Source organism: Stenella coeruleoalba, assembly GCF_951394435.1.
Source record: "Stenella coeruleoalba genome assembly, chromosome: 1".
Lineage (NCBI taxonomy): Eukaryota > Metazoa > Chordata > Mammalia > Artiodactyla > Delphinidae > Stenella > Stenella coeruleoalba.
The window spans coordinates 73,881,238-73,895,123 of NC_137169.1; the positions used below are offsets into that span (position 1 = coordinate 73,881,238).

Below are 13,886 nucleotides of genomic sequence, written 5' to 3' on the forward strand. Positions count from 1 at the left end.
CACGAGCTCAGTAGTTGTGGCTTGCGGGCTCCAGAGCGCAGACTTAGTAGTCGTGGCACGCGGGCCCATCTGCTCCATGGCATGTGGGATCTTCCCGGGCCAGGACTCGAACCCGTGTCCCCAGTGTTAGCAGGCAGATTCCCAGCTGCTGTGCCACCAGGGAAGTCCCTGAATAGATTTTTTAAAATATTATTTATCTTGATTACTGAGGTTTTGGTACCCCTTTAAATTTTGTACCTGAGGTGAGTGCTTCACTTCCCTCACCCTTCTTCTTGTCCTGATACCTCATTAGAATCTCAGCTGCATGCAGGCAAGGATCTTTGTTTTATTCACTACATATTTATAGTACCTAGAACAGTGCTGGCACATAGTAGGCATATTTATTGAATGAATGAATAAATCCAAATTCCCAATAAATTAATTTACTTCACAAAATGTTTCAAAGGTCAGGAAATGTTTTGTCAACTATATTTTCTTTGTATTGCTTCCTCTTTCAATTATAGAATGAAAGTCTATATACTTTGAATTATAATTCATGAATTGTTATAAAATATATAGAAGTAATTACTTCATCTATGAAAGCAGAGTAAAACATTTAGTTAAAGAAATATTTTTTTCTCCTGTAAAATATTAATACATTTATATAATGGGCAAGGCCATATTTACTTCAGATTTCTGAAGGTTTTACAAATATTTAATAGTATAGCTTTAATATTTAATATTATAGTATTAATATATAGTATAGCTTTAGCTGTTAATAGGATGGTATAGTTAGAGAATAATCTTTTAAATGCCCTGATATTCAAAATACAGCATATAGGAAACTTCACTATTCCATCTATCTATTCAAACATCTTAAACTGTTGGTTAATATTCTGACATCAGAACTGTACAAGTAATCTGCTTGGTCTATAAAAACAACTCGAGCAAAATACTCAGTTCAAGAGCCATTGTCGGGCTTCTCTGGTGGGGCAGTGGTTGAGAGTCCGCCTGCCGATGCAGTGGACACGGGTTCGTGCCCCAGTCTGGGAAGATCCCACGTGCTGCGGAGCGGCTGGACTCGTGAGCCATGGCCGCTGAGCCTGCGCGTCCAAAGCCTGTGCTCCGCAACAGGAGAGACCACAACAGTGAGAGGTCCACGTACTGCAAAAAAATAAATAAATAAATAAAAAGATGTTAAGAGCCATTTTCATTTCCTATAAAAATTACTAATATTAATATAAGGTCATATTTACTTAAAATTTAAAAAATGTTTCTCACTTAATATCATAGAGTATAATCATTTCAATGCTTTGACTTTTAATATACATGAATAGCAAACTTTCATTAGACTAAAAGATAAGCCTTTATTTGCTGTAATTGTTCTGTTGTAGTAATCTAAATATTCTTCCCCATAGATAAATTCTAATTGAGGTAATAAAACACTAATAGGAAAAAAGATAGTACATATAAGCACAGACAAGCTAAGCTTACAGACATGCCCTATGTGAAAACAACCATTCCTTTCCCCATCACTGGTCAGGAATATGTTCTTCCTTGAATTCTGGGAAACAGAGATATTCCCCAAGCCCTAGTATTCACACTTTAGCAGGTGCTGAGAACTAGCACTCATCACAGCTGTGTTAGGGAGACAATATGTAAAGGATAAGGATTCTACAAGGTAACACCAATGAAACTGTGTAGGTGGAGGTCAGGGAAGGTGGAAAGGTTGGTAATAAGAAAACTGATCTTGGCAATCTGGTATCCTTACTGCAAGCCACAAAACAAGCATTGTATGTCGGTATGTTAAGGAACTCTAGGACCACAGCTATGACATTGTTTCCAAGGGAAAATGTGCTCCAAGTGCCAAGTAGCCAAGCTAACAAATTTTTGGCTCTTCATTTTGTTTTTTTGTGTTTGTTCAGAGGATACATGTATTCCATGTTTATTTCAATTATGTTTTTTAAACTTAAAATTCTAGAGGACATCAGTTGATTTTTTTCACTTTAAAAATATTTTAACTGATTTTATTCTCAATTTATTCACTTGGTGGAACTTCATGTTTTTTATGTCCCTGAAGGATCTTGGAACTATCAGTTAAATACCATTTCAATAGAAGTTGTTAACAAATTAATTTTAGCTGGATTTATAAGGCAGGTATTTTGTAGTCATGTTACAGTGTGCCTGAAAAAGCAATCTTTTTTTTTTCTGCAGAGAAAAATGCTTTCTGGAAATTCAAAAATTCTAAGTGAAAAATATTTTATTCATGTGATGGATCCAGTCCCTGACTTAATGAATACTATCAATAGGTAGTGCTATATAACAGTTAAAAAGTACTATAGGAACAGATGTCACTTAGCCATAGTACTGCCACCTAGAAAACAGAGTATAACCTGTGTATTACTATGGCTATACCCAAAGAGAATTAAGAGAGAAATTATCTGAAATTAGAAACCTGTTGAAGAGCTGTGAATAGCGATTAAACCAGTATATCTACAATTACTTTTTAAAAATAGAAACTATTTAAAAATAGAAACAGAATACACACACACACACACACACACACACACGTGTATATATACACATATATGCTCACTTCTGGTTTCTCGTATTTATATAAGGTTTATTTCTTTAATCAATATTTTTCATATTTAAACCCTTTAAAATGCAGTATATTCCTATTCTATGCTAGTTAATGTATCATTATTATGTATTTGCTTATGCGATTATTTGTTTAACATAACTGCCATTAGACTGTAGCTCCCTGTGAGCAGGGACTTTATGTTATTCACTACTGTATTTACAACCAGTGCCTAACAAGGTGTTTAGCACTTAGAGGCATTTAAATGTTTATTGAAAAAATTAAATAATGAATGATAATGGGAAAAAAAAATTTTCCCCCAAATTAAAACTATAAAGAAATTTGCTATGTGGAATTCTTGGGCTCAGTAGGTAGATTTAAAGTTTTTGTCATTAGAGTTCTGTTTAGTATAGCAGAATATTAATTTACTGATCATTAAGTTAGTTTTCCTTAATCAGGGAAGGAAAGGAACAACCCTCATAACTTTTTGTTCTTTTTCATGATAAGTAAAATTGCAAAATACCAATCACAGAATTCTAGATTGGAAGGAACCTAATGGCAATTTAAGCCAACTTCTAAAATGCTTCTAATATCAATATTTTATTATAATATTTTCAACAAATATTTATTGATGTTTTTCTGTATACAAAATGAGAAAAAAGAATTGACTATGGATCCTGCTCTTAAAGAATATTCAGTGTAGTGGTGAAGATAAAATACATAAATAATTAAAATAGCATACTCTGTATATTTAGAAGAAAAGGAGACTGCTTCCAGCAGGACAAGAGGGGAGATGGAGAACTTTAAGGAAAAAGTGATCATCAGTTTAGATTTTGACAGAAGAATATTTGATCTTGCAAAGATGTTGTGTGGGAGAAGCTTTCTGAGCAGAGAAAATAGAATGAGCACAGAAGTGGCAAAGGAGGCAACTCTAGGGAAAAGTGAGTGGTTTGGTTTTTACTAGAGCATTGACTGTGTGAAAGGGAATAGGAGAGTCTCAGGAACAGGCTGCCTCTCAGATTTGATCTACTACTATCGTCTCCTTGGTTCTACACTTAAGCCACAAAAATCTTCCTTTGGTCCTCACATACAGCAAACTCATTTCTATTTTATCATCTTTGTACTTGCCTGGAAATCACTTCCCCCGATTTTCAAATAGCTTGCTTCTTGTTTTCATAATTCAGTTCTCAGCTCAATTATTATCTTTCAAAAATGGCCTTCTCTGACCACCTAGTTTTCAGATATTCTTTCTCTGAATTCCTCTCTATTACGTCACTCTGTTTTATTTTCATAAATCACATATCACTATCTTAAATCACATTTATTTAACATCTGCTCTCCCAAGTAGAATATAAGCTACATGAGAGCAGGGACTTTGCATTGTTCACAGTTGTATCCCCACCACGTAGAACACTACCTAACACATAGTATACCTCAATATTTGTTGAAAGAATGAACGAATAACAAATTAACTCTATGGGATGAATATTTAGGAAATAAAGTTTACAAAGTTGGATTCTAGAACCAGATTACCTGGTTTTAAATCCCAACTTGAAAACTTCCTATTTATAAAATCTTGGGCAAGATGCTTAACCTCTCTTTGCCTCATTCTTGTCTGTGAACTACAGACAATATGTGTGCCTATCACATGGAATTGTGAGGATTAACTGAGCTTTATATGTAAAGCATTTAGAATAATGCCTGGCACATAGTAAGTCCATGCAAGTGATAGCCATAATTATTATTATTAAATGACATAGAATTTCTATCATGTTTAGTCCAGTGAATAGAAATAAGATTATATTCTACGTTTTCTAGAATATAGCCTTAGTTACTAGCTTTTTGATTTGATTTTTATGTCACAGAAATATGCCGTCTGCAAAAAAGTGAGGGTAAAAGTAATTGAAAAACGTTACAGAAGCTTTAATTATTTCCTCATTTATTTCCAGGTGAAGGCAAAGCAAGAATCAGAACTGAAACTCAAATCATTTGCTCCTCCATATGTATGTAATGTGACACTTTAAACTTATACTAATTTTTTAACTTATTTTTTAAAATGTAAACTAATTTTTTTTAATTTCCTCTATGTTTTAGGCTCTTCAATCAGAATTATATTTGCTTCCTATAATGTATCATTTAGGAAATATTTATTCAGCATCATCAGCAGTTTCTTTAGATGTGCAGCAGACTAATAATGGTGTTGCTGAGGCTGACGGAATAATACACAGACCACTTAGTGTAACTTTGTCAAAGGAAGAACCTGGAACAGATCCCAGTTGTTTAGAAAACACTTTGAAAAAGCTTCTTAACAAGAATCAGGAAGAAGGTGATTTCAACTGGAATGGGAAAGACAAAGAGGTTGTTATAGTACATTTTAACAGTCAGGTCTGGGCAAATTCTGGGCAAATCTAGCCTTACGAATATAGGCAGTATAAAAGGAAAGCTACAATTCAATATGGGGATTTTAAAAACTAGTTTCACCAGTTGGGAGGAAAAAAAGACAATTTAAGTACTGTTCGAAAATAAAAATAAAATCAGGGCTTCCCTGGTGGCACAGTGGTTAAGAATCTGCTTGCCAATGCAGGGGACATGGGTTCAAGCCCTGTTCTGGGAAGATCCCACATGCCGCGGAGCAACTAAGCCCATGTGCCACAACTACTGACCCTGTGCTCTAGAGCCTGCAAAAAAAAATAAATAAAATTTAAAAATCAAATAAAGTCAAAATACTTACAGCACTTACGTAAAGTCTACTACCTTTTATAATAGTTTCAGATAAAGTTAAGACTAAAGGAGAAAAGAAGTTATTGTTTCATAAAATCTTGATATTATTATTATAGTTCAGAAATATCTTAGCCAGGAAAACAGTATCAAACCAAAGCAAAACAACTTTAATGTTGGGAGACATTTGTATTTCAAAGACTTTAAAATTTTTTATATGGTTACACCCACCAATTTACTGATAATTCAGTTCTTAAAAAGTTGTAGGTAATTAAAGAAATCAAAATTAAACTTATAAACATATAAATAAAGCTGGAACTACACTCTAAGAATCGATTGAAAAAAAGTCAGTTGAATTTTTTTACTTACTGCATACAGCAAATAAATTGTGATGGAAAAGCAAATATACTAAACATTTATGAATTAAATGAATTCTCCCCCAAAATAAGACACTCCTTTTTCTGTGAATCTATAACATTTTATATGTACATCTACTCTAGCTCTCAAAACACTATATTTTTTCAAAAGTAAATAGACCTGCTTTCTTATTAAGTTGCATAGGTATTGAATGGTGCATTGCATCATTCTCTAAACAGTTATTAGGAATAAGAGATACATGTCATATATTCCTATCAAAATGTCACTCAGAATCTACTGAGTTTTCCATTGTTGTTTGTTTTGGGGGGCAGATGGGGGGAGTGGTATTTTACTATCAGTTTTAAACAGCTGATATATCTATTTTTTGTTCCTTTGCCTTGAATATATCTTTTTAGAAAATCCCTATTTGTTTTCTTTAAATGACTAAGTCCAGTGCCAGATAGGAAATAAGTGGTAGCAACCTGACTAAAACTAAACCAATATGGGCTTCAGGTTGCAAAATACTGTGGCAACTCTTGTAAAATGACTTTTCAAACACTAATATGACTCCAATTTTTTCTAAATTAAAAAAAATTGATTTCCCCAAGGGAAAAAAATCTGTATTAACACTACCAGGTTCACGGATCTCTTGTTCATGTAGATCATGTGGAACATTAGTGCTAATGTTTTAAAGACATTGTGTGGTTTTCTTATATGGAGAAATTCTGTTAAAATGAAGAGAGATTTTATAAATGAAAATATATGTGAAATAACAAATGGCATTATATGCTCTGTATTTATACCCAGCACTTTCCAGAGAAGGATCCTCAGAATACTCTTTTAAAAGATGCTTTTGGCAAAAGCTTTTTGAAGACAACAAAGTTTGAATAAAACCCAACTTACCCCCTCTTGCAGATTCATATTGTACATAAAAACAGAGAAATCCTGCCATAGGGGTGTGTGTGGGGGGGTGGATTTGTGTTCTGTTAGGATTGCTTAATCCAATTTTTCCCAAACTGAATTTACCAAAGAATTCTCCTTTTGCATAAACTAAAGTTTCATGAAATTCAGTTTGGGAGAGTAAAGTTCATAGAGATTCTGAAACATGGGACAAGAGTATATAGTATGTACATAAAAACCCAAAATTTTATTTTAGTATTTTCTTAATATTATGAACTTTCTTTGCTATGAATGGGCATCATCATCAGCTGGGGGAAAAGCCACTCCAAATGAAAATCAGAATGGAAATAATCAAATTGGAAATTCTGAATTGCCAGGATCACAGGAAGATTCAGATAATGATTATTTTAGCGGCAAAAAGAGGTAATTAATATGGATGTTGATTCTATATGTCATAATCTAGACTATAAGAAAAAGAGTGAGATATCCAGGGTACTGGTATAAAGACTTCTAATTAGAACAAAGATATGAGTGAAGTTAGTGACATTTTTAATTAAAATTACCTTGATTCTGATGTTTACTGTTAGATACTAATATTCCCTTCCAACATAATGAGGGATAATTTATTGCTTAAATTTATTCTGTTGTAATCCTTTTGTCATCAGGGGCAACCTAATGACAGAAAAATTTCTGTCTTCATTTGCCTTTCTTAGAATTAATTTTTCTGCCTCTTTTATTTTCCTGGTTTTGAGTAAACTAATCATGTTTGAGTTTCATATTGGTATCATTTCATTCAAAATTATAGTACTTAGACAACAGTTTTGCATATAGTCTTCTGAAATTAAGATAAGGAATTTTATAAACAATTATTCACAAAAGAACTATAAGCAAAGTATGTTTACAAAATTTCCAGTTATTTTACCTTGCTATAGACATTGGACTATGATTTGAATTTAGCTATAATATAATGAAATATTATTGTATAACTCATGCTAAATGTAGTTTATATTGATAATTAATGAGTTTGAAAGATAATATAATGGTTTCAAGCAGACTTTAAAAATTTTTAATGTTATATTTGTGTTTATAGAATATTAAATAAAAAACATGAAAAGTTAATATTCATGGAATCATTTTTTAATATGACTTACAAATCTGTCATTCCCCTTTAAGTCAGTTTCTTTGGAAAAATGAAGATGATAGAACTAATATCTTTAGAAGAGAGGACAATCAGGTATGATTTTTAAATTTAAAAAAAATTTATTTATTTTTTTATACAGCAGGTTCTTATTAGTTAGCTATTTTATACATATTAGTGTATATCTGTCAATCCCAATCTCCCAATTCATCCCACCACCACCACTACCCCCCGCCGCTTTCCCCCCTTTGTGTCCATACATTTGTTCTCTACATCTGTGTCTCTATTTCTGCCTTACAAACCAGTTCATCTGTACCATTTTTCTAGATTCCACATATATGCATTAATATACGATATTTGTTTTATCCATATTTGTTTTATCTTCTTTATCCATTCCTCTGTTGATGGGCATTTAGGTTGCTTCCATGACCTGGCTGTTGTAAATAGTGCTGCATTTTTTTAGATGTGGTATTGCACCATAATATTTATACTGAAATTGAAATGGAACTGCAGATTAAAATGTCTTAAATTTTCTAACCTTAAATGTTAGAGAAGGGGAGATAAACCTCAAAATTCAGGAGCCTGCCAATTCAGTGAAATTTCTGGGAGTTTCATGATCTGGGACATGTTGATGTATGCCCTTTAAAGTAAAAACCAGGTTTTTGTATCTTGCCCCAGCTACCATGAAGAATGAGTCACTTGATGGACCTGTTTGGAATTTGGAGATATACTGCATTCGGATGCATGGCTCCAATCTTTTTCTTTTTTTTTTTTAATCAAGTAATCTAAAAGACTGCCAACTTTGAGTGGGCCCAGAGCAAGAGAAGGCTCACAAGGTGATCCAAGAGGCACAGCAAGCTGGGCTGCCAGTTGTGTGCTAATATCCATCTGGTCCAGTGATGCTTGATATGTTAGAATACATATGTTGGTTGTTGGTTGTTGGTTATATATGATTTGTTGGTTGGAATGCTAAATGGAGTCTGAGACAAGTCCTGAGAGGAGAATCACAGCTCAGAGCCTTTGAGTTTTGGAGCAGAGGCATGCCATATTCAGCAAATAATTGTTTTATTGTTGCTAGATATTAATAAAATATGCTGTCTTCACACTTTAAAATTTTTCCAGCTGGTGGGTGCTTAATGCTATTTCACTGTGGTTTGAATTTTCATTTCCCAGATTACCCATACAGTTGATCATATTTTTATATTTTATAGACTCCATTTTGATAACTTTTTTGGAGAACTACCTTTTCAAGTATTTCTATTGTGTTGTCTGCCATATATTTCTGATTAGTAGGAGTTTTTAATATACTTTGGAGGGTAGTCCTTTGATGCTTATGTGCATTGCGAATATCTTCCCCTACTCTGTGCCTTGTCTATAATCTACATTGTTTAATATGTTGTTTAAGTGTTCCATATCCTTTTTTTTTTTCCTAACTTTTTCTTTCTATGTCTTGGACTGAGAATAGATGTATTAGAATCTTCTGTTATTAGTATTTTACTGTTTATCCTTACATCTCCTGTGGTTTTTGATTTATTTAGATTTCTATGTATTATTTGGCACAAAGTTGTTCTCATGCAAATAGTAATATCATCACTTTTGCATTATGAAGTGCCCTTCTTTGACTCATTAAATGCTTTTTTGACCTGAATTCTCCCTTACTGCATATCAAGATACTAACCTCTCCTTTCTTTTTGTTTACATTTATTTGGTATACCCCTATATTCCTCCCCTACTTTTTTCCCCAACTTTTCTGAATTGCTTTGTTTTAGGTATGTCTTTAACAGACACGCTAGAGTTGGGTTTCCCTTTGTAAGCCAGTCTGAAAGTCGTTTTCATTTAGTAGATGAGTTATGTCCATTTATGTTTTTGATAGGACTGATATATTTGACCTCAGATTTCTCATTTTACTTTATGTTATAGTTACTATGTGTTACTATGTGGTTTATTTGCACTCCCCCCCACTCCTGGTATTTAGGAAATCTGAATCTCATTCTAGTGTTTACCTTTATTCTGATACAAATTTGTGCTAGTATTCCTAACCCTCCTTTTTCCTTTTCTTAAAATTTATGCTTCTGATTTTGATTTGTTACCTCTAAAATTATCCTCTGACTCCTATCTTTAAATTCAAGGCAATTAAAAAGTCATCTTTCCCCCTCCTTTCTCCTCTCATGTACTTTTAGTTGTGTTATTTCTACTTTGTAAAAGAACAGAACATTTATGGGCTGTGCTTCTTGTCTTATCCTCCTCACCTTTGTTTTAGTCTTAGATCTGTAATTAAATATGTTCAACACTTACTGCCAGTTCTTTTACACAAGATTTTTCAATCATTTCTTCATTGGGTAAAGCTCTACTTATTAAAAAAAAAAGCTCCCAGGTACGATATTCCTTTACTTCTTACATATTTAAAATTTTGTCTAGAGCAGGAATAGGCAGACAAGGCCCACAGCTTGTTTTGTGAAGCATGGGACCTAAAAATGTTTTTTACATTTTTAAAAAGTTGAAAAAAGTAAGAATTATGACAAATACCATATGTGGCCCACAAAACCTAAATTATTTACTCTGAGGCCTTTTACAGAAGAAGTTTGCTCATCCCTGCTTTAGAGCCTTGGTACTTGAAGGATAGCTTGATTGGCTGCAACATCCTTGGCTTACACAATTTTTCCTTGAGTTTATTAAAATGTTGCTCTACTGATGTTTTATATGTTACTGTTAAGAAGTATGATGCCAAACTGATTTTCTTTTCTTTGTAAATTGGCTTGGTTATTTTTGTCTGGAAGGCCAGAGGATCCCTTTAATGTGTAGTAGTTTTATCAGGCTATATTTCAGTTGAGAGTTCTAGGTCTGGTTTTTATGGGTACCCAGTGGGCCCTTTCAGTATGAAAATCAGGACTTCTTTTATTTCAAGAAATTATAACTCTAGAAAACAATATAAATAGCAGATCCATTCCATGGTTTTTTGTTTTTTTTTGTTGTTTTTTTTTTTCAGAGACCTCAGTTGGTCTTATCCTAGTTCTTCTTTACCTTTTATCTCTACTACTTTCTCTATGATCTAGTTTACTATTTTCTTTATGTTTAATTTTCTTTATTCCTTTTATTTCTGTTCTCTATTATGCTTACTGTATTTTTGGTCATATCTGTTCCTTTTTGGATACCTGTTATTCATTTCTGCGACAGTTTTGTTTTTTCTTTAATTTCTTTCTTCAGTTTGGTCAATTTCCATTTTACATCTTCCTGTTATTTTTCCATTTTTATTCTGAGTTTCTAAATATGTGATTTGTGGTGTTCATTAATACCTAAAATGATTTGATTTAATTTAATTTAATCTATGTTGGGAATATTGTTAATTTTTTCTCTGCTTCCTGGCTGCTGGTTTTGTTTTGTTTTAGTTCTCAGTTTTGAGGGTTTTCAAAAAGTAACTTTGTATGGATGCTATATTATGTTGTAGATTTTGTCTATGTTTATTTGTGTTGGATTTTTCTGAATCAGTAACAGGTGTTCTTATAGAGAAACAGGTGTTCTGGTGGTTTATTTTAGCTTGTATCAATAGATTAAGAAAGCTCTCTCCTGTTGTTTTAGTGAAATGCAGTTATTTATTTATGTATTTTTAAATAAATGGGGCCTTAAGGGAAGTGGTCTTTTTTCTTTGTATTCTTTCCTGCTAATTTAATTCAGCAGAACTCTTAACTTGACCACCTTCTTTTCTCTTACCACCTAGCCCTGACGAACATCTCTTGCTTCCAAAGAATTTTCCTCTCACCCAGTAGCTGTGTTTTCCCATAATTACCACCTCTGACCACCTACATTTTAAAAGCCCCTTTCTTTTAGATTCCTCATAGAAAGAGCTTTGATTTACCATTTGGTACCCTTACTCAGTATTCTTCCACCACATGCAGGACCTTCTCCTTTAAGACTAAATTGTGGTTGATGTTTACTGTGTTATCTGTGTATTGTGCTCTTTAATGCATAGTTCCCATCAGACTCTGCTCAGGTGTGAGCTCCTAAGCACACTTTGCTGGTCTAGGGTGTTTATTTCCCCACTTACATGTAAATTAAAGTATATGTAAATTAGAGGATTCTGTGTCCTCGTTATTCTACAGATATAAATTATGGGTGATTGTATTTGCTTTCTTTTTATAGTAGTTGAGAGCATGCGTGGAGAGATTTTAGTGGCTGCCATTATCCTGTGGGAACCTGACCTTGTAATTTAAGGTCAATGCAATAAAATAGAAAAAGAATAATAAAACAAACAAAGTAGGGGTAAGGGATTAATGAAGATAAAAGTAGAAGCTAATAAGTTACAAAAGTTAAAAGCCTGGCAGAATTGAAAACAACTCAAGGTCTATAAAGTGGTAGTGGCAGAAACATTAACATTGGTAAGGCTTGAGGTAGTTTATCAAAAAAAGAGTAGAAACACAAAAATTAGGTGAGATGAAGGCAATATAACACAAATACAGAGGTGATAAAATTTATGAGAATAAAATGTATGCTAAAATTTGAAAATGTGCTAGGATCTCGAATTTTCTAAGCAAATATACATGATCAAAATTGGCTCAAAATGAAAAAAATTCAATAGCCATCTTAGAAACATTTAAAAGTTGCCATAACAAGTAACTGAAATCAGAAATCTTGGAAGGAAATCATGTTTAGAAAGGAATATGGATTCTTTTTTTTTCTTCTTTTTGAATTTTAAGTTTGAAGCTCCTGTGGTATAATGTCCAAGTAATGTCCAGTGGAATGGAGAAGCTAGAGCACAAGAGAGAGTTTATAGTTATAAAGACAGATTTGGGAGTTCATCACCATACAAGTAAAAAAATGCATTACTGTTGTGCATTACCAGATGTTTACAAATAGGTGAAAAACAATGCGTAACCCTACCAGATCTTACTGATTATCATGTTTGCTTACAGCTAGGTAAAAAAGAGTGCATCAGCCTACCAGACCTTATTGATTATATCAATTATATTGATTATATTGATTATAATCAATTATTATATTGATTATATCAATTATATTGATTATATCAATTATTGATTATATTGATTATAATCAATAATCAATATATTGATTATTGATTAATTAACTGCCTTTAGGATTCTCAATTTACAGCAAAATTATTGCTTCAGTACTAGATCTGACTAGAGGTTATAGACAATGTCAGGAGGTATTTCTTAATGTTCTACCTCATAATATTAAAGTGTGTCCCAGAAGTGGTGGCAGTGATTTGGCCTTGTTGTGCTGTTAAAAGAGGAATTTTATCAGACAGTATTGAGCAATGGATTAGAAATCACAGGACAGTGATTCTAATACTAGAATAATCTTATACTTAGGCAAGTTATTCTCCTCTTTGTGCCGCACTCCTTCTATTTATAAAATGAGAATCATTGGTCACTTTCTATTTCAACAGGAATGTTTCAAGATAAAAGGTATATATCAGCCATCAAATATTTATTGAGCCTACTATATACCTCAGTTCTCAGCATTGTTTTAAATGCTGAGGATACAGCAGTAAACAAGACAAACATAGCCCTGCCATTAAGGAGCTTGCCTCTAATGGGAGGAGACCGACAATAAATAAGTAAGACAATGTCAGCTACTGATTAGAGCTGAAAAGTCAATTAAAAGAGTGCAGTAAAGAATCGTGGGGCAGGAGAGATGGTTTAGCTAGGGCTTTCAAGGAAGGCTTCTTTGAGCAGATATAACTAAGATTTGATTAATAAAATGGTAAGCATGTGAAGAGACAGGGTAAAAAGAGTCCAAACAGGAGGAACACTAAAAATCAAGGTACAGAGATAGAAATAAGCTTGCAGAATTAAGGACCTGAACTAAGACCAGTACAGCTGGAGTGTGATAAATAAGGAGGAATGTAGAGGGAGAAAATCAAAAGATCAGCAAGGAACAGATAGGCCAATTCAAGGAGTTTGGATTTTATTATCAATACAAGTAATATGGGAAGACATAAGAGGATTTTTAAACTAAGGATTTATGTGATTTTTAAAATATCTTAAAAAGATCAGGATGACTGCGGTATGGAATAGCCTGTAGAGGGGCAAGTATGGAAGCAGAGAGACTGTTAGAAAAATAATACAGCTTTCAAAAGATGATAGTGGATTGCCTAGGAATGTAGCATTGAAGAACGGATAATGTGCCAGATGCTCGAAGTATTTTGGCAGTAATCCTTGCAGAGGGATTGGATATAGGGCTGAGTTATATAGG

The 13,886-nt window shown here is 33.2% G+C and overlaps 1 protein-coding gene across 1 annotated transcript in view; it reads left to right on the forward strand.

Annotated features, from left to right (window-relative positions):
• Nucleotides 1-13,886, forward strand: part of SPATA1 (spermatogenesis associated 1) — a gene marked incomplete at both ends in the record, with an annotated part of 36,352 nt that overhangs the window by 10,908 nt on the left and 11,558 nt on the right. Inside the window, 4 exon segments of the mRNA XM_079926755.1 lie at nt 4,510-4,563; nt 4,655-4,886; nt 7,709-7,769; nt 12,365-12,477. Coding sequence (XP_079782881.1) covers nt 4,510-4,563; nt 4,655-4,886; nt 7,709-7,769; nt 12,365-12,477 — 460 coding nt within the window.